We start from the raw sequence: 21,858 nt of genomic DNA on the forward strand, positions 1-21,858 counted from the left end.
GTGGGGGGTGGGTGCCACCCCTGGGTAGGTGGTCCTGGAATGTATAAGACAGCAATTATTAAAGGATAACTTTATTTCTTATTACAGGCTTACTGCTAGAAATATTTTTGTTTCACATTGTATTATAAATATTACAAGGTTTTTTTTTTTTGTTCATTTCTTGGTTGATATTACCATCAAGGAAGAAGTAACCAGTTTTGACTACTTGACCAAATTGAGATTAAATTAACCTTGTATCTGTCCTTGAACACACACACACACACACACACACACACACACACACACACACACACAATTTAGGAACAAATTTGGGTAACACTTTGTATTTTTATCACTCATTTAAAGCTTATCTTTCAATTTAACACATTTATTATTCTTGTTCAACATATTGTTTATTTGACTTAGGGAAAAAAAAATCATGTGTCCCGTCATTGGCTCCTCAGACATAGTTTTCATATACTTCTGCTCTTCAAAACCTGCTGGTCTGGGCACAAAGGGGATCTGCTAAGAGCCACGAGACTGTCACTCATTTCTCCTTTTTCCCTTTAGTCATGCAAGTCACAGAAGTTCTTTGTAACCTGAGTAGATTTGGCCAAAAATCTGAAATCATCTTGAAAGTAAAGAAGGATCCCCCTCCCATCCCCCAACCCAGGAGGCTCATGGGAATCCTTTGGCAATAAACGGAAGTTCAGATTGACTGTCAGCATGTAAAACTGAGAGTCAGAACTCCAGGTTACAACTAGACTGGCCTAAGTATTTACAAAAAGCAGAATGTGTGCCCTGAAAGATCCTGGCAAACGTCTGTGTTGCTCAAACGCACTCGTTCGTGTCACATGTCTGTGGTCCGAGGTGGTGGAGCTGCACACTGAGGACATAAAAAAAAAACTTCATTCACACGGCTAAGCACTGGCCTGGAGTTAGCTTTGGGAGGATGTTCTGTAGGTCAAAGATCGGCTTCCTCCGTCTCCTCTAGAAGAGGAGTTTGCTGATGAGAAAAACAAGGAGGATATGGAGGGCGCCTGCGAGGGGGCTGCCGAGGGCATTGACGGCCAGGCTTCTGGCTGTGGTCTTGGCTGTGGTCATGGTTGTGGTCTGGCTCTTGGCTGTGGTCTTGGCTGTGGTCTGGCTCTTGGCTGTAGTCATGGTTGTGGTCTGGTTGGTCCCGCTTCTGGCTGTGGTCTTGGCTGTGGTCATGGTTGTGGTCTGGCTCTTGGCTATGGTCTTGGCTGTGGTCTGGCTCTTGGCTGTAGTCATGGTTGTGGTCTGGTTGGTCCCAGAAGCCTCAGGGGTAGGGGTCAAGGGTGCAGGTGTTGCTGGGGGAGGAGAAATCAAAGAAACAGTGTTCTTAGACCTTTGTTGGGAGGTGGGTAGGCACTAGAAAAAGGCTGGCAAGATGGCTCAGCTGGTAAAGGCACTTGTCATGAGTTCAATTTCACGTAAAGGCGGAAGAAGAGAACTGATCTTAAAATGCTGTCCTCTGACCTTCATACACACACAATACTAAACTATATATATATTTTCAAGACAGTAAAGCCAGAGATCATGAGCAAAAAGTCAATCACTACTTCTCCAGTGCCTTGTGGGGGAGGGAGCTGTAGGCAGCTAGAAGGTTCAGACTGCTAAGTAATAAAAATAACTAAGCCTCAGATGGGTGGTGGCACCACACGCTTTTAATCCCAGCACTCAGGAGGCAGAGGCAGGGGGATCTCTGTGAGTTCAAGGACAGCCTGGGCTACAGAGTGAGTTCCAGGAAAGGCTCCAAAGCTACTGTCTCAAAAAACCAAACAACCAAAACCCCCTAAGCCTCTATCCTTAAGATCTGCATGGTCTTTTCTCCTGCATTTTATTTTGCTTATTTGTTTTTCAAACGTGTATAGTTCTGCCTGCATGTGTGTCTGTGCATCACATATAGTGCCCTCCAGGCTAGAAGAGGCTATCAGATTTCCTGGGACTGGAGTTACAGAGAGTTGTGAGGGCCACGTGGGTGCTGGGAATTGAACCTGGGACTTCTGGGATAGCAACCAGTGTTTTTAGCTGCTGAGCTGAGCCATCTCTCCAGCACCCACATAGTCTATTGAGATGAGGAGACCCACAGAATTTATAAAACATATGAAACTTGTCATTGGTTGGGTAGTGTGCTCTCAAATATCTTCATACTCTTAACTCTAGTGCAAACATGACCCAATGTAGTACAATTTTATGATTTTCTTGCTAATTCCAAGGCCTTGGGAGAACTCAGGTTCATGTAGACCCAAGAACTGTGACCTCTGCCTTAACGTTAGTGGGGGATACCCTATCTAGACAGGTATATAGAGATACCCTATCCTTGACTTTATTTCTCCGGCTAGCAAGCCACAGGCCATTTTCTCTTGCAGGTTCTGGCCGGACACTGGTTCTCAGCGATTATGAAGCAAAGAGAGCCAGGCCTGCACTCCTTGGGACTTGTCTGATGCCAGAAAACCTGGAGCTTGGAGCTCAGACACTTCAAGGGTGTCTCACCCTTAGCTGGGAGTGGGTAGGAGGGCACTTACAGGAAAGGGCAGAGACAGGATTGCCGGGACCTGTTGGCCAACATCGTAACTGAAAATGGGAAGCTCTAGGTTCAGTGAGAGCCCTATCTCTAGTCATAAGAAAGAAAGCCACAGAGGAAGGCAGAGGACGCCCTCCCTTGTCCTCCCCATGTGCACACACTCCCCCCGCCCACTGCCCATTTTACTTTCTTCCCCTTTAGAACTTGGCAACAAGAGAAGGAAAATGGCCCAGGCCCAGGCCTCCTCTGCCTGCCTGGTGGATGCCCTCCTGCTCTGAGACGGTGTCTTCTCTCTCCAGCATTTCTCCAGGACATTCCATGCAGCTGAAGAGCAGAGCACAGTCATGGTCTTCCCCTTTTCTGTCATTCTCTGGTTTGGTTTGGGACAAGAGTCTTGCTCTGTGTATAGCCCGGGTTGGCCTTGAAATGGTGACCTTTTGGCCTTAGCCTCCTAACTGCTGGGAACTCAGGTGTAAACCACCACTCCAGAACTTTCCCCTGATTTTTAAACTGTATTTTGTTAGGATAGAGCTAAGGGGTCCTGATTAGAAATAAACATTTCCTCCTCCATTAGCATTTCTGCAAGTGTTTTCTTCAAAAATGTCCTTGAGGGAGAAAATAACCTCAGAGAGGGAAAGCCACCCAGGAAAAAGTTAAGACTGTCATATAATAGTTTGATTAGGCATAAGCACATTAAAACTTGTTGTTGGAAATAACTGTTCCATGGGTGCATTTGGTAGTAGATAACCTAAAGAAAAACCAGCCACATGCTGTGTGTCTTTCAGTGCTCTGGGACTCATAAGGAAGGCCTGCTATTTGGACATTGAGAGAGACTAACAGTTCTTGTTTCTCTCCCCCCCACAACACCCTCCATGCTGGAGATTTGAATCCAAGGCCTCACACATGGTCTTGACTGAACCTTAGACTAAAAAAATTACATTGAAATGATCTCCTTAGTTTTAACCTAAGTCTAATAAAAGTAGAAAAAGGTGTAAGATGTAGAATTGGAGTCCTCACTCTGCTCTGGACATTCTCTGTGTCCTTAGGGAAGTTGACTATCCTTCCTGAAGCTTAGATGCTTTGGCTTCTTACAGGGAAATACGAGAAAAGGGAACAGAGGAAGGATGAGGAGCCCGGGAAAGTGTGAGCCTGGGGTCTGCACCCTGTGGAAGGCTGGTGGAAATTCCTGGTGGTGGCGAGAGTGGCTGAACCTGTTGGGAACTCGTGAAAGGTCTGTGGACATGACTTAGTAAAGTCCTTTTGCTCAGTTGTGAGGACCTGAGTTTGATCTCCTCAATCCCTTGTGAAAATTCCAGGTGTGGTGGCACATGTTTGTAATCACAGCACCAGAGAGGCCAAGAAGGCAGATTTCTGGAATCACTGGCCAACCATCCTACTTTGTGAGTCCCAGGCCAGCGAGAGACCCTGTCTCAAAAAACAAGGTGAGGCTGACCACCGACCTGCATAAGCATGAATACATGCATGAACATGTATGCATGTTTGTGAATATGGATTTTTGTACTTGGTGAGCTTTAGTTTCCTGAGCACATTGTGTGTCTGTGCGCGCGCGCGCGCACACACACACACACACACACACACACACACACACGGAATAGAAAGAAAACCCGTGAAAGGGTCAGGATGCAGCTTAGCAATCATGTACTTTCTTAGTTTGTGCCAAGGTACTAGGGTCAATCTACCTTTTGCAAAAGAAAAACAAAAACAAAAAGCAAGTGGACAAGAACATATGACATTATTGTCATTTCTGTGATACCAACTCTTTTTGTATAACTAGTGCCTTTCAATCCCACACCCTGCATAATTCCCTTAAAAACTGCTTGATTAAAGGTGGACCCTGTGAAAGCCTTTGTGAGTGGGGTTTCAGGTTCTGGGTGGACACTGAGAATAATGTTGCTTTTTCAGATTGGTGCCTATCTAGTACTGAACAGAAGTAGTCCCTGTTGAAAGAAGGGTTTGGAACCCCGGGTGACCATGGGGATTTCTGAAAAGTTGCACAAATCTTGGAGAGGGCTTTTGTTTTTCCACATGGCATAAAACAAAAGGTTGGGAAAAATCTCACATTAGGTATGAGGGTGGTGGGAAACTCAACTGATACTTGGGTAAAATAATTTTCCAGACTGCTTGCGTTTATCGGTAAATATACAAAGCGTTTGCAACAGAACTCACTTATCTGTTCCAGTCTCACAGATGACTTCACAGCTGTGTGATTGTCGATGACGATGAAGACTCTGGAGGGCAAATCAGTGAGAGAAATGGTGAGGATCTTGTCTGTGAAACTCACAAGCTACATCTTAGCCTTTCTGAACCACCCCATCCTGTTAATCTCTTTTGAGCGTACTTTTTATATGGCACAATAAGCTGATCATTAAATATTGACCTAGTTCATGTTGACTTGACTGAACTCCTCTAGGGTCTTAACTCTAAACAGCTCTCCCATCTCCCATCCCCACCAGCTTCATCATTAGGAACTCCCCACAGGCTGGTACACATATTTGTCCCTTGTTCAAGAGAATCTCTTTGTCTGTAATAACTTCCCTAGTCATATCTGTCCAGAAACTCGAGGATATCCTTCAAGTTCAGTCTCCCTCTGGTTAACCCTGACACATCTCCCACCTTTTGTTAACGTTGAATTGCTATGAGCTTTTCTACCCACTAGAGGGCTGACTTCCGGAGGGCAGGCTCTGTTGTGAATAATGTCTGCCATACTGGAGGTACTTAATGTTCATTAAATGATCCTCAGAGCTCATCCTGTTGTTATTAAATCAGTGGGTCTACTATAACATTGGCCCCTTGTCTATACATTCAGCAGGTCACCAATGAAAGGACACAGTCTGTATACCAGTCACTGTGCTTGGTGTGAGCAGACAACAGTGAACCCACCAGTCATGGCTCTTACGCTCATGGCGTTTATTGTGTCTTCAGAGACAGATTTCAGTGAATAGCCAGATAATTAGTTAAGGAGTCAGTTGTAGTTATGATGTGTGTGATGAAGTAGAGGAGGGCTGGAGAGTGTGTAACAGAGCTCTTTCTGAATCTACATGTTCGGGGAAAGCAGAGGAAGAATTTCACCTCAGTACTAACATGTGTGTGGGTCCTGTTTCCCAGGTTCACTGTAAATCCCACAGGCCATGACCGTTGTCATCCCCTTTGGACCCTAATCAGCATCGTGTGCCCCCATGGTGGTATTCCTTGTGTCTCCCTCCCCTTGAGTCAGTCTTGCTGATCATGAGTGTGTACGTTATGAACAAGCAGAGAGACTAGTGCATGGTAGTGAATGTGCAAATGAGGATGGAGACTGCACTGTCTGTGGGCCTCTGCTGTTTCTCCTGCAGATTGTCACTGCTGTGTCACAGCTGGTGCACCGAGTGTGGTCAAGGTCCTTACTCTAAGTAGGACTAGCTGGCTTCTAAGCAACTGTTGCCATGGTGGGATTGGTAGTAACGGCTCCCTTTGGATTCTGCTTTCATTTATCACTCTGTGGGCACAACAGTCCCTCCTCTAGAGCCAGTGAAGCCTGGCTAGGCCCAGAGTGTGGCAAGAGAGGGAAGCATGGCTCAACAGTGTCACCAGCTTCCACAGAGACCAAGGTGCTGACAGTGGACACAGCACGCCATGGCTGCCCTTTCAGGAACACTGCGTTCTTCGCAACATTTGGTTTCTGAAGCCGATGTCATACCATGCCCTCAGAGTGAGAGGCATCTGTTGTGAAAGAATAATGCCAGCCTCCGGGTGACTTCTTCTTAGAGCCTCAGGGCATCCATTTTTTATAACAGAAGGAAAACACTGTTATTACTCACTGTTCCACTTTCTCTCATTTGCACATTTCCAAAATGAGTGTATGTTTTATAAATGATTCTCTACTAGATTTCTATCTATCTATCTATCTATCTATCTATCTATCTATCTATCTATCTATCTATCTATCTATCTAGTGTGTGTGTGTATGTGTGAAAGTGGAAGGGGACTATCTGCAGGAAGGAAGATAACTGAAGGGAAGGGGGAACAAGAGAAGGTAATGAGGGTGAATAGGAGCAAAGTACAATGATATACATGATGAAAATGTCATAATGAAATCTATTATTTTGTATGCTAATAAAAGACTAAAAAAAATTCACCAGTTTGAATATGGAGAACTTGAAAGAGTATCCCAGTCTTCCTGATTATGTTGGGCACTGTGCATTGGGGTGTGGCGTGTGTGTGTGTGTGTGTGTGTGTGTGTGTGTGTGTGTGTACACACACATGTGCATGAAAGGCACAGCAAGGGAAGGTGAGGCAGACAAGAAGCGACGCTGCTGGGTTCTCCTCTCACATCCACAGTCTAATTTTAGTCCTAGTTAATGTGAATCTGTATAAACCTGTTATTAAAGAAAATTCAAAAGCCCCAAGTGAAATATGATCAGTCCTTACTGCAGGTTGATTTTGGTCACATCCTCAGAATCAGGAGCTATCCAGGTTGCCTGGAAGTTGGAGTTGTCTGAGGATGTCACTCGATAGAGGACACTGGTGTTGCACTGCTGATCTGGTCCAGCCCAGGAGCCCACCGTGTGGTTGTTCTGGTTCACTGCTCTCAGAATCACGGCACTGACGGAACTGTTCACAGGAACGGACACTAGGAGGACAGGACGAGGTAGCAGTTAGTGTGAGCCAAGCAGAACCAAAGCGGAGTGCGAACAGGGAAGTGACAGAGCATGGACAGCAGGGTCCTGTTTCTGTAAAAGAAACTGAAGACGGCCCAGAAGAAAAGTACAGAGATACTAATAGGGAACCCAGTGCGTCATACACCTGTAATTCCAGCCCGTGGGAGGTGGGAAGTTGAGGATCATGGGTTCAGTGTCCTCCTCAGCGACAGAGACGTTTAAAGCCAGCCTGGGCTACAGATGATTTTAATATTCTTCTTCATGCTTGTTTTTTCATTTTCCAAATAGTCTCCAGTGAAAGGCGGTTAAGAGTCTGATCATCCTCTGGCCCTGGCTCTGCTACACGCTAGGGGACAGATCCTAAGAGTGAATAGCTTAGCCTCTCCTCAAGGGTAGGTACCCCTGAAAAAGTTACGAGGTCTCCTAGGAAGTGCTTCAGGAATACAGAGAGTATTGTTGCTGAGTAAAAGCAAAACCTTGCTCCTGACCCCAGAAAGGCTGATTCTCTTGTCTTGGTTGTTGAAGGTGGGGGTGGGGTAGGACAGCACTTGGGGTACCTGTGAGACAGTGAGGTCTGAGCCACAGAATCCTAATCCAAGGACCAATCAAACAACCCCTTAGGGGGGTATTCTGTACCTGATGAGGTCTGAGACCCAGCCTGTCTGCACTTACAGGGGGCCCTTGCTGATCTCTGTTAATTTCAACATGAGGATATGTCATTCTCTCTTGTAATTGCTTTGATATTGGGGTGTCTCAGTCGTCTGAAACTCCTTCACAAAGCAACATAGCACAATAGTCAGACAGTCTTGGATCTGCATTCTGGCTCTGGTACTTAGGAGCAAGACAAGTTACCTCTGGGCCTTGGTTTTTTTCTGGCTCAGCGGTCACTGTGCACAATTTTTGGTTTTTTGAAACAGGATCTCATCCTGAGCTGGACTCAGGTAAGGCTGAGGATGACCTTGAACTCCTGCTTCTCCTGCTTTTCTGTCTTATGTACAGGCATTACAGGTGTGTGCAGCTGTGCCTAGTTTACGAGATCCCAGAACCTGGGATGTGCTGGGCAAACGCTCTACTAAATAAGCTATATCCTTAACCTCTACACATTTTTTTTTTTTTTTTAAGTTCCCATTTTGTTTCTCTGGGTCTGGGGAACAATGATATTATCCCTCATCATCTGGGATGATGCTACCTATCAGTAAAGGCTCCTGAGAGGACCGAGGAAAAGATGCCAACATGTGGTTCATATTGGACAAATTGTGAATGTTATTACTAATTATATTTAAGCACATTATATTTCATTGGCCTGGTTTGCTTGCCAAGAAGGTCAGCTGATGCAAATCCCATAAGCCCTGACTCACTCAGAGAGGAGTTGACTTTTGTCCTACATTTCTGCATCTTGGTGTGGTGGAAGGTGATGCTCAATAGTGTCATTTAGATAGACAGTCATCAGTCCTCTTAGCTCTCCAAGGGTGTTTTCTCGACTGTTCCTTTCTGCTTCTCCCCTTTCACTTCCTTCCTTCCTTCCTTCCTTCCTTCCTTCCTTCCTTCCTTCCTTCCTTCCTTCCTTCCTTCCTTCCCTCCCACTTTCATTCTCTGGATTTGTGGCCTCAGTCTCTCCCTCAGGATGCCTTGCAACATGCGGTGACCAGAGCAGACGCAAGTGGGAAGTGTGCCTTTCCACCTAGAGAACCGAAACATTTCCGCCTTCACAGTCTTCCCTGTCAGGGACAGTATTCAGGACCCCAAGAGCCTAGCCTCCCTCTTCTGTCCGCATTCCACTCTAGGGACAGCAGCTGGTTCCCACCTCCCCGCCCCCACCCCCAGCTGCTCTGCACCTGGCTCCTATCTGACCCACACCTGGGCCTGGTGTTTGTTCATGTCTGGGTGCCTGTCTGGAACCTTCCTTTTTTGTTATCATTCACCTTGTCCCCACTTACACCCCCAGATCCTGCTCTCATCCTTCCTCTGGACTGACTTAGCTCTCTCGTTCCCCCTCATGCCTGAAACATTGACACGCTGACTCTAGAACTGAATACTTAATTATGTTTTATGGTTTCACTGGTGTTGGCGTCTGGGCAGCCCAGGGAAACTACTACTTTTGATCGATCCTACGGCCCTGCATCCGGCTGGGGTGGATGTAAACTTAGTGGTAGTGCGCTAGCGCTTGTCTAGCATGTTCGAGGTCTTGAGTTCTGTCTGTAGCACTTAAAAAAAAATCCTTTATTCAGTGGAGTACAAGGTTCTTAAAGCTGGAAAGTTCAGGAAGTAATAAATTACGTCCTTCTTGTCCATAGAAGTGAACAATGAGGCCGAGGCAGGCCTAGCATAGTCTTAATGTAAATACTGCGGGTTTCTTTCCTGAACAGATCCAGGGAAGGTGCTCTGAGGTGTTGGCTACGCTGTAGCCATTTATACATGGCTTACCAGTGTTGACCCAATGCTGAAGTGGAAAAGGATTTCAAACCAAAGCAGGGGAAGTTGGCTGACCCGGTGTTTATTCGGGATCTCTGGAAGGCCTGAGTCCCACCATGACATTCTACAAAGGGACTGGCCAAGCCTTCTTTGTAACTGTAGGGTGGAATTAGGCCCTTCTCATCCCCAAGTACAGAGAGCATTTTTGACCCTCAATTTAAAGTCTGAGTCAGGTTTACCTCAGAGCTCGCTGGCTCGCTCGCTGGCACACATTTTGGTTTGAAATGGAATCTGATAAAGAGCAAAGCAGGTATAGGCATTCAAGGAAGTGGAGTTCTTTTCCCCTTCCCTGAGGCTACAGGAACAGCTGCGGTTGCCCTTCCCCGACAGCCCATTGTCCTGTTTCCCCCTCCTGCCTCCCTCTGCTCAGAAAGGCTCCCACGTCTTCATCTTATCTTCCCCTCGGTAGACTTCTCTTTCTCCCATTTCAGCAGCAGACCTGCCTGTCTCCTGATGTGCTATTTTACATCAGAGGCCTGCAATCGCTCTTGCAGTAAGGGATTCACACACACACACACACACTCACCTAGCATTCATCTTGAATTACAGACTTATCTCCCCTGCTCTGGTATGAAAAGACCCACTTTTCAAGGGAGAGGAGGGCGTGTGTGTGTGTGTGTGTGTGTGTGTGTGTGTGTGTGTGTAGGGGTGGGGGTGGGGGAGATGGGGCACCCTCCTGTTACAGCACGAGCCCTTGCTTAGGGACAGCCCCCAGCAAACAGTAGAGAGACAAGCAGGATGAGTGTGGGAAGGCCTGGTGGTTCACCTGCGAGGCTGGGCCCCTGCAGACCACGGGTACGGCCATAACCAGGTGGTCTCTGCAAAATTTGCTTAGACTTTTAAGGAAGGGTGAACGTTACATTTTTTCCCCCTTAAGTATAAGTAAAGCTAGGTAGAAAGCATTTTCCTTGACTAGTAGGTTTGACTAATTAGAAAGCTTATGCTTCAACTTGTAGGTTTTGTTGAGTCCCCAAAAGGAAAGATATGAAATACTTTCCAGACACCGCTAAGAAAAATGTTAGGAGAAGATTGAATAACCAAGGGTCAGGGAGCTTCTGCCACTTGTGGGCAGTGAGTCCCCAGGAAGTCATTTAACACCTCTGCACTCAGGGCTCCTCACAGATAAGGTGGGCTACTGACGTCTTCCTCTAGCTCCCATGGATTTTCCCAAACACCAAATGCAAATCATCCCTCCTGGCGTTCTTGGGGTGTAGCCATTTTGTCAAGTGGATGTGATAGGACTGTAGACCGCAATGAAATCCCTCAAAATAACATAACATCCCTTTAATACGTCTGTCCAGGTGTGATCTGGCTGGGGCTCAGTTAATCTAGGCCCTGGGGCTTTATGCCACCCATGGTTCAGTTATGGACAGGAAACTGCGGAAGTAGTCCTTCCAATCCACTCTCACGTAAGAATCAGCGCCCCCTCACCCCCTCATTTCCCATCCTGTTCACACACACACACACACACACACACACACACACACACACACACACACCACACACACTCACACACGTTGAGTGCAAGGACGGAGGGGTTTGTTCTGAGAGAACAAAGGACAGCGGAATGAATGGCTTTGACTCACCTGTGTAAGTTCTGTTCCCGCCGGAGACCCCAGCCTTAGTGCTGATTCCCGGGTTGTCAGAGGTGAGGGCTGTATCCAAGGCCATGCAGGGGTCATTATAACTTGCAGAAAAGGCAGGAGAAAAGCACAGAGCCAAGCACAGGAAAAAGGCACGGGGTACAGCCATGGTCCTGGTCCGCTTGGTTGCCGGGCTTGGCAGCAGTAGTAAGACTGAGTAGGAGTGCGGGGCTCTCCAGTTTATATGCTGTGGGGCCGGAGCTTCTGGGTGAGGTCGTATGCAAATTTCCCTCCCTCCCTCCCTCCTGGAAAAAAAAAACAACTGCCTTCTGGAATTTGGCCCAAGACATCACCAGGAATGAATCACCAGCCTCCACTTTCATGTCACCAACCTTCCTTTACCAATTCCAGTTTTGCTCAAGAAGAGGACAGGACAAATTATTGTGCACGTCCGTCACCTCAGCACCTGACATCTGAGGCCGTGGAGAAGGCTAATGGGAAGTGGTAAACGCCGAGGAGTGGAAGTCCACAGTTGAGTAATGATCCCGTAGGTGGCCTGTTTGGAAGCTCTGCCTTTCTCTGCAGAAACTCAGGCATGGGTGCCCTTTTTTTTTTTTTTTTTTTTTTTTTTTTTTTATCTCAAAACATTGGATAGCCTTTTCTGATGCTCCTTCAATTTCTAGTTCATCTCATGACTAGCCTGGAGCTGGATTTACTTACTATTTTTCAATTACACTTGTTGGGGCCGGGAGATAGGAGGATGCACGGACCACAGCGGGTGTGGGGAGGTCAGAGAACAACTTTCTGGAGTCATTTCTTTCCTTCCATTACATGGGTCATTGGGTATGAATGAACTCAGGTTTGGTGGCAGATGTCTTTAGTCACAGAGCCTTCAAACCTGCCCTACTTATTTAAGACACTGTCTCGTACACTCTAGGCTTGCCTTGAGTTCTCTGTGCACGAAGATCACCTTGAGTTTCTTTGAACATATACTCTTTATTTTATTTATATAATTTTTGAGGCAGGGCCTCACTGTGTAGCTTTGGCTGGCCTGGAACTTGCAATACAGACCAGGCTGCCCTCTTAACTCCCCGAGATCTGCCTGCCTCTGCTGTCTGAGTGGTGGGATTAAAGGCGTGTAAGGCCACACTCGGGATTTACTTTATTTTTAATTACACGTTTGTGTGAGTGCGTGTGGGTATGTATGTGTGAGTGCAGTTGCCCTGGGAGGCCAGAGGTCTCAGATCTCTTGGAACTGGAGTTACAGGCAGTTATAACATGGGTTCTGGGAGCGGACCTCCCTTCCTTCGCCAGAGCAGTAAGAGCTCTTAACTACCAAGTCATCACTGCAGCCCAGGACCTTGAATTCTGTTCCTCATGCTTCAATATCCCAAGTTTGGGGGTTATGGGAGTGAACCATCACACCCAGTTTATATGGCACTGGACGTTGAATCCAGAGCTTCCTGTAAGCTAGGCAGGCACTCTACCAACTAAACACATCCTCAGCACCCTGTATTTTTATTTATTTATTTGGAAAGAAACAGATTAGGTCTGAAACTTCCCTCCATAGAGCCTGAGCACAAGGAAATTATTTTTAAAAGTCAGATAATATTTTTTTTTCATATCCCCAGTTGCCCTAAAATGTTATAATTTACTCACTGAAGGAGACAAGGGAGAAGTAAGTTACTTTGTGAGTAGAAAGGAAATAAAAATACTATTGAAAGGAAATAAAATGCTATTGAGCTGGGCAGCGGTGGCGTACACCTTTAATCCCAGCACTCAGGAGGCAGAGCCAGGAGGATCTCTGAGTTTGAGGCCAGCCTGGACTACAGAGCAAGATCCAGGACAGACACCAAAACTACACAGAGAAACCCTGTCTCGAAAAACAAAACAAAACAAAAACCAAACAAACAAAATACTATTGAACCAAGGCAACAGTTTTAAAATTTTTGTTAATTAATTTGTGTCTGTACCTCCCCTCCCCGCTTCAGAGCAGAACTTGTGGGAATCTGTTCTTTCCTTCCACCCTGCTGGTTCTGGGTCTTGAACTAAGTCATCAAGCTTGGTGGTAAGCACCCTTTACCTGCTGAAGCATCCTATAGGCTCTGAATTACAATAATATTTTTAAGTGTTCTTTCAAGAGGAACATGGCATCTTGGGGTGAGGATCTCTTAAAAAAAAGTCTGTTCAACATCAGCAGTGAGAATGTTGTCAATAATGATCAAAATCTGCTGTTTACAAACCTCTAGAAATTATCCAATGGTTTTCAAATAATCTGGAAAGATGCATTTAAAACAGAGTAGTTGAATGTTATTGAAAACAGTGAGTGCAGTGGCAGTTTAGCTTGTCTGGACCCACTAACCTCATCTCCATGGTGGCACAGAAATTCACAAATTTACTATGATAATTGTGGACACCAGAAAACTAGTAGCTGATAGAAGGAGCCAGCGTGGGTTTGGGGGGGTCTTCCAAAATAGGCACATCTCTGGTGTGAGTACTGTCTATGTGACCTCTCTGGAATCTGCTTATGGAATTGTGTTCTTGGGACTTATAATTATGTTGACTGGATTCAGAACTTTATCTCTATGAACAGCCTATTTAAATAGGATGTTGGTCAAAGATAGTAAGTGGGGATTTTTAAGCGTTGTCTTGAGGCAGTGATTCCATTTGGGATCAAGAGATTGAATTAAGAAAAAGAAACCATGAAAGATATTCATAGAGAGTTTCAAATGCTCCAACGGATACTTGGGAAGCTAGGCTGGATGTTTGTGCGTGGTTCTGCGTGCGACTAGGAAAGGGCCAGAAACCCCCTCTCCCCTTTGACACGTGCTGAGACTCTCACAAACAGGAAGAGAAGGCTAAGGTTAGAGTCATAAAACTGCCCAGGGGCCACAGAAGCCATGCCCCACCTGCAGAGGGAGGGAGGCAGGGCACTCAGCGAAGCCTGGGAGGACTCTTGGTTAAAATCCTGAAGGAAATTTCTGTCTGTTCACTAGTCGGCCAGTAAGTTTATTAAATGGAGCCTGGGGGTCATGCATGCTAAGGATTCAGACTGTAGAATCGATTCAAGAAACTCAGGCACCAATAGCAGCAGCAGCAATAGAGGACAGCTGAAGGGAGGGGGAGGGGATTTAGGACTCAGAGTTGCAAGTCATAGTTTCTGAATGTTCAGTCTTCAGCAAAGAGTTAGGAGATCGGGCTGGGAGAGTAGCTCCTTGATAGAGTGCGTGCCTAATATATACTGCACTGAAAAACAAACAAACAGACAAACAGAACTACAACAACCCAAAATGTGACCCATAAAGAAGGAAAGAAATCTCTCAGTAGATTTGTGCATGCCTAATATATACTGCACTGAAAAACAAACAAACAAACAAACAAACAAACAAACAGAACTACAGCAACCCAAAATGTGACCCATAAAGAAGGAAAGAAATCTCTCAGTAGATTTGTGCATGCCTAATATATACTGCACTGAAAAACAAACAAACAAACAAACAACTACAACAACCCAAAATGTGACCCATAAAGAAGGAAAGAAATCTCTCCGTACACTGAAACTGTAACTGAGGGGATCCAATTGTTATATTTAGTAGATAGTATATAATATATTGAAAGAATTGGGAAACGTGTCTAGCGAATTAAAGGAAGGTACATAAAATTGTGCCTCATCAAATAAAGAGTAACGGTAAAGAGACAGATAAGGTTTTTTAACCAAAAGGAAGTTCTGCAGCTAAAATTGCAATAATAAATTAAATCAGTTAATTTTTGAGATCGGATCTCACTTTATAGCCCCTGGGCTGCCCTCAACTCGCTATGTAGACCAGGCTGGCCTCAAACTTACCGAGATCCACCTGTTACTGCCTCCTGAGTGGGGAGCTTAAAGGTGTGCACCACCACAGGTAGCCCCTGTGGTGATTTGAATAGGAACGGCCCCCATTGGCTCATATAATCGAATGCTTGGTCATTAGGGAGTGTTGCCACTTGACAGGGATTAGGAGGGGTGGCTTTGTTGGAGGAGGTGTGTCACTGGGAGTAGGCTTTGAGGTTTCAAATACTCAACCCAGGCCCAGTGTCTCTCTCTTCCTGCTTGTCAATCTGAATGTAGAACTCTCAGCTACAATCCAGCTCCTGCCTACCATAATGATAATGGACTAGACCTCTGAAACTCTAAGCCAACCCCAATTAAATATTTTCCTTTATAAGAGTTGCTGTGGTCATGGTGTCTCTTCACAGCAATAGAGCATCGACTAAGACAGCTTCTAAGAATAAATTGTTTAAAAGCTACTAGAATTGGACAACAGATTTCAACGGCTGTACAAAGTATCAGTAAACTTTAAGATTGCTCAATTGGCCGGGCGGTGGTGGCACACCTTTAATCCCAGCACTCGGGAGGCAGAGCCAGGTGGATCTCTGTGAGTTCGAGGCCAGCCTGCTCTACAGAGCGAGATCCAGGAAAGGTACCAAAGCTACACAGAGAAACCCTGTCTCGGGGGAAAAAAAAAAAAAAAAAAAGCAAACAAACAAACAAATTGCTCAACTGAATAAAGTTAACAAGAGGAGTGCAAGATTTATATACTTTCTTTTCTTTTCTTTTCTTTTTTTTTTTTTTTTAAAGATTTTATTGATTTATATACTTTCAAACTACAAGGACCCAGAATGTTCAAAATGGTCTTGGAGAAACAAAATAGTACGTGTAGTCAATACTTTCTGATTTTAAAACTTACTATAAAGCTATGATGAGACAGGATGCTAATGGCCTATGTACAGCCATATAGATCAGTGGAGTAGAGGTAACCCCCTGTGTTTATGAGCAGATGAGCTATTTAGTGTTTTCTGGTTCTTAGACTTATCCCCAGGTTTTGCACATGCTGCTGGGCCAGTGCCGTACCACTGATTTACCCTACCCAGCCCTGACCAACTGATGTTTTAACAAAGGGAGCAATGTAGTTCAATGAGGGAAGAACAATGTTTTCAACAAGTGTTGTTAATAACTGGATATCCATATGCAAACAATGATATAAATCCAAACTCTTGGTGGACCAAGAATTTAAATGTAACTATAAAACTTGTAGAAAATGTATAGCTGTCTGGCCTTGGTTGGGACAATGGTTCCTTAGATGTACTGCTCAATCAATCTTGAGCAGTACATCTAACTAAGTACTCAACTCCAATCAGGGAAAAAAAATAGATAGATTGGACTTTATCAGAACTAAAATATTTTATCAAAGGGCACTCTAAAGGAATGTAAAATGATATCCTGCATAATTGGGGAAAATGTTTATGAATCTTATGCCTGATAGAAATAATGTGTGTGTGTAGATGGGCAGAGTTTGAATACTTTCTCCAAAGAGGTAGCTGTGCCCGATAGGCACATGAAGGACACTCAGCAGCATTAGTCATTAGATAGATGCAAATGAAAACCACACTGTCATCCAACACGACAGACGCTACAATAGTGTTGTCGAACTTGAGGGGGTCACAACCTGTGCCCCAAGTCAGATCTGGCCACTTGCCCTCAATAAGCCAATTAAAAGAGCTTAATTAAAGTGGAGAACAAGAAAACGAGAGTGATTCAATGTGGTCACAGTGGGAAGAAGGACAGGAGGTTCACTGACCCCTCAAGTCCCAGTGTGGTCACAGTGAGTAAATATTTGTTTCTGCTTTGTGCTTTTTAATCTGGCTCTTTTAATTGTCTTATTGAGGATGGGTGGCTGGACCTAGGCTTGTACACAGATTGTAACCCCAAAGTGGGTAACAGTGACTCGCTTGTTGGCATGGTATGGAGACCCTCTCTGGAATACTCATTCATTTCCAGCAGAAATATCAAATGATGTGGCTGCCATTCAAAAATGTTTGTCATTTAATCAGTTAAACACAGAATTACTGCTGTATGGCCCAGGAACTCCAGTCGTGGGTGTTTATCTAAAGGAATAAAAACCACAACTCCCTGCAAATATCTCTGCAAGTGTGCTCATGGAAGCATTACTCCCGGTAGCTCCAAATCAACTTTGAATACATAGTGAATAAATAAACAAAATATGGAATATTTTTACAATAGACTATTACTTAAAAGCAGGAATGAAGCATTGATTCAGCCACTGCCAGCGGAGAAACCTTGGATAGATTACACTTTGTGAAAGGAGCCCGACATAGAAGACCACATATGGAGTGATCTCACTGATGTGAAATGTCCAGGTCAGGCAAGTCTGCAGATACAGGAAGTGGTTACCAGGGCCCGGGGGAAGGTGTGATAGAGAAGTGGGTGCTAATTGCTTGGTTGCTTCCTTGGAAGTGAGGGGAGTGGTCTGGAAACAGTGGCAGATGATGGTGAAATCCTGACAATGAACTAGCGACCATCAGAGTGAATTTTATGGCCTGTGAATTTCATCTCAATAGCATTTTTATTTATACTGTGTGCTCTGTAGGTGAGCTGGAGCCGCAGGACAGGGCAGCTGTTCACAACACTGACTTTTCCCAACCTATTTAAACTTTAGTCTCTATGGTTTTGTGTGTGTGTGTGTGGGGGGGCGGGTGGTGGTGAGGTAGGGACTAGGAATTAAACTCAGGGCCTTGAGCTTGCTGAGCATGGGGTCCCACTACCCTGAGCTACCCCTCCAGCTCTAGTCTCTTTTTCTGGGGACTGGGGTGATAAAGCCAATTCTGGATATTTTTGTGAATACTAAGTGAAAGCTACGTGTGAGTTGTTTTGAGGAGCGGGGTAGGCTGTTAGAAAGGATTTGAAACAAGTTAATTTGCCTTTTCTCTCCTTCCCACCTCCCCTCCCTCCTTCCTTTCTTCCCTCTCTCCATTCTGTAGAAAGTTGACCAATTGCTGCAGGCCCACACTGGTCCCTCTGGGAAAGACCACTATCAGGGAACAGACAGCATTTGTCCTCCCAAGGCCAGAGTCTAAAGTCTCTTCAACTCACCAGAAGTGGTCGGAGGCAGGGATGGCTGGTCTGAGGAGCCCTGGGTTTTGATCTTATCTCCTAAGTATGTCAAAGTGTGGTCGTGATGTGTGTGCCTAAGAGCACGGGCCTGAGAAGCCAAGAGGCTTGAGTCAATCTGCCCGAGCCTTTGTCTGATTCCTGTTAGAGTGCCACATTTGCAGGAGTGTGATATCCAGGTTCAAAGGCAAGAATGCAACACGATTGCTACCGAGTGAGGCCCTCTGGTTTTGTTTGTTTGTTTGCTTAGCACCTTGGCAGGTCACTGTGCTCACTCTATGGAGAAGGACCAAAGGGGAAGGAACCAGAGAGCCTCTACCTCTCAGTCTGTAGATGCTGGTTCAACGTGCCTTTGACTGTTGCTTTAGAGTGACGCATTTTCTGGTCCCGAGGATAGCCTCTGCTCTTTAGGGGGACAGTGGCCAGCATTTTAGAAGATGCAGACTATCCTTCTCATTGCCCAACAGAGTTCACTCTTAGATGTCACATTAGGAAGTTTAACCCCATCTTTCCCTGAGAAATAATTTTCATGTCGCTCCTTCATGTATGGTTGAGGAAACAGGACAGAAAGATGAAAGAACTCACCCCAAGCACAGATGTACATGGATGCTGGCCTCTTTCTACTGGCCTAAGTTTCTCTACTGTGTAGCACCCAGGCTATAGAGCTCCTTTAGTGTATAGCTTCTTTATGATTTACCTCCATTACTGTATAGATCCCATATTGTATAGCTCCCATGTTATATTGCTCCCACATGGGATAGCTCCCATTATGTAGCTCCCCTAGGGAATGGTTCCCATATTCTATAGCTTCCATACTTTACAAAATACAGCATATTTTAATTTGCCACATGTGTGCTTTGCAGTACGTCTGAGACTCTTGCCTAGTCTACTTGCTGTTTGTAGGCCTTAAAGTTGACTGTGACAACAGTCAGATGTTACAACTTTGCTCTAGGATTTCGCGGGTCCCATCTGTGTCTTCATTTTATGTGCTATGATTGTTGGGTGTTTGGTGAGGAAACACTACAGGCAATTATCAACTCCACTGCCCCCAGAGACAGTCTGGAAAATTCTTCACTTGTCTTTATAAAATGATAGAAACAAGAGCAAAATGGTGAGATTTTAAGAAAGAAAACAAAAAGTATTCTGTTTATTTGGAACTGACAACTTTTGACTGCCTTTAATTCTGGTTTCAATCTCCTCCCCCACTTTTTTTTTTTAACTCATCTGAATTTACCTTTTCAAGCAGAATGTGACATGGACAAGACAATTCCATTCATAAGCATGATTAGTTACTTCTCATCCAGCTTTACAGCATGGGGAAGTTAAGGTTTTGTTCCCCAATACTTTACTGTGGAAAAGAAGCTGTTGGGGGGTTCTTCCCACCAACTTGTGTCAGCTTAACTTATTCCTAAGTTCATGCTAAATTAACCACAGGAGATGGAAGATTTAACAAGTGGATCCTACCGGATGAAACTCAAGCCATTTTAAGTTAATTTTTCTCGTAAAAATTAACAAGTATCTCAGAACACTTTGGTAACAAAACAGTTTGTCTACCAAGAAATCCATCTCTACCAAAACACTTTGGACTACAAGGTAAACAAGACCTTACACTAAATTTTACAATAAAGGGGCTGAAAACCACATGGTGGCTCAAAACTACCTCCAAATCCAGTTCCAGGGATCTGACACCTTCTGACCTCCGCAGGCACCAGGCACGCTCATGGTGCACAGACATGTTCATAAAATGAAATAAATCTATAAAAAAGGTTTACAACCAAGGAGGGGTTGAGGGAGACGGGAATGAATATGGTCAAATATATTGTATAAAATTCTAAAAAAACAAGCTAAAGATATTTTAAAAATAAATTAAGTAAGCCAAGACAAAACTGGAAAAAGCATTTCTAGCTTTGTTTTATTGCCTAAGGCATGGAGTATCGCTGGACAGTAGAAAGAAATCCTCTCTACCTCTCAGTGATCAGGCCTTAGAGAACCTTAGCATGCTAGCACAAACCAGAACAGAGCATCCTGGGAAATGTGTCATCAGGAGGAGTGAAGGTAAGTATTGAACCTGGGTATCAGTGTTTCTCCCGGTGAGACCTAGTCTCTTTCATATACAGTGTGTTGTCATTTCCTTCAAGGGCTGCCACTTCTTCAATCATCCACGGTGAGGTCATCCTTCTCAGTCTGAGGACTGGCCTGACCACCGTGTGGAGCCTGTCAGTAGAGGTCTAGAGACCTTCTACACTGAAGCCAGCAGATGAGAATGCAATTCCAGACAGCAAGATGGTACGGTCCTTCACAAGTTGACCTTGTCAGCCCCTGCCCTTTGTTTTAAGGTCTTGATAATAGAGCAGTCAGGGTGCATTTCCAAGGCTTTCCTGCTGCCTGCTTACCCATTGTTGCTGTCCACCCATGCATGCCTGTGACAATACAACATGGGAATGTCACCAATCAGTTTGACATGATCTCTGTTTCAATCTCCCCACCCATGAAGTCTGACAATGGTGCAGAGGTTTTCATCTCTTCTCTTCTCTATCTTTTTTTTTTTAATTGCATTTCTGAGAAAATTTTATTGACCTTTTGGATAAAATTTATTTGTCAGGAAGGATGATCCCATCATAATTCCTCCAGAACAAGCACATAGGCTCCTCTTTGCTGATTCTGTGTTTGGCCCTGGTATATAGCCTGTCCTGTGCTTCTCATCTTCAATGCTGAAACCTGGTCTACCCAGCACCACACAGAAGTCTAGGCTATAGATCCCAATGCTCAGGTCATATTTGATGCCCAGGTCAATGTGTTCTTGAATCCTAAAAGCAAAGTTTCCAGTATCTGAGAAGTTATTTTACTATAACTCATACACCTGTACCTTCAGATCTTTCTCCAGAATTTCTTCTGCTTTGGCTCCATTGACTTCAGTAAACAGCAATCTGCTCATTTCTCCTGATGCCAAAGGACCTGATGGTGTATCTAGCTTTGGTAATACAGGCGTCTGGCCTGTGAGCTGCTCCAACACCGTGGCTGCCTGGGTCAGTCTGTCTCTATACTCCCCCATACAGATACTGAGGCAGAGCTTGCGGTTTCGAAGTTCCCGAGTGGGCTTCTCCTTTTCACCTCGATCTCGCACCACGATGGAGGTCAGGAAGAGGTGCAGAGGTTTTCACACTTTGTCTTTTTATCTTCCTTTTTCTTATTCTCGTCTTCCTCTTCTGGAAGTCCCAAGTGGAAGTCCCTTTGGTGACTGACTCTAAGGTGTTCCCTTTAGATTTCTCCAGCTGTTGAACACACTACTCACCAGTGAGCCACAGATCACTTCTAAGCCATGGTTTCAGAGTCATTCTGCAGAGAACAAGTTAGCCTTGTGATAAAATACACATGCTTCTGATTTTTCTTCCTCCTGGTGCAATGGTTCTCCAGAGAAACTATCTCACCATTAGACTCAGGTGTGTAGGCCGAGGCAGGGATGTGGCTCCCAGACCTTCCAACTTTAGGAGTCTCCATGAATCCCACATTTTAGAGAATTGCTCATAAAACTTGCAGCCCTGTTTAATCTTCTCCAACTTCAGTGGGCAGTTCTAGTTCTAAGCATTTTATTATTATTATTATTATTATTATTATTATTATTATTATTTTATTAAATTCTTTCTGACAAGTTTCAAATTTTTTGTT

General features: G+C 44.8%; 1 protein-coding gene and 1 pseudogene across 1 annotated transcript; both read right to left on the bottom strand.

The window, feature by feature from the left end:
• Positions 1–346: 346 nt before the first annotated feature.
• Positions 347–11,471, bottom strand: LOC114690363 (placenta-expressed transcript 1 protein-like). Its single transcript, XM_028865122.2, has 4 exons — positions 11,247–11,471; positions 6,959–7,160; positions 4,718–4,779; positions 347–1,313 (listed from the first exon to the last, which is right to left on the bottom strand). The coding sequence occupies exons 1-4, from the start codon at positions 11,410–11,412 to the stop codon at positions 970–972; spliced, it is 774 nt and encodes a 257-aa protein (XP_028720955.1). The 5' UTR covers positions 11,413–11,471; the 3' UTR covers positions 347–969.
• An 8,853-nt stretch (positions 11,472–20,324) lies between these two features.
• On the bottom strand, positions 20,325–21,349 carry LOC114690356 (annotated as a pseudogene).
• Positions 21,350–21,858: the final 509 nt, after the last annotated feature.

This window comes from Peromyscus leucopus, chromosome 7, assembly GCF_004664715.2.
Source record: "Peromyscus leucopus breed LL Stock chromosome 7, UCI_PerLeu_2.1, whole genome shotgun sequence".
NCBI classification, from domain to species: domain Eukaryota; kingdom Metazoa; phylum Chordata; class Mammalia; order Rodentia; family Cricetidae; genus Peromyscus; species Peromyscus leucopus.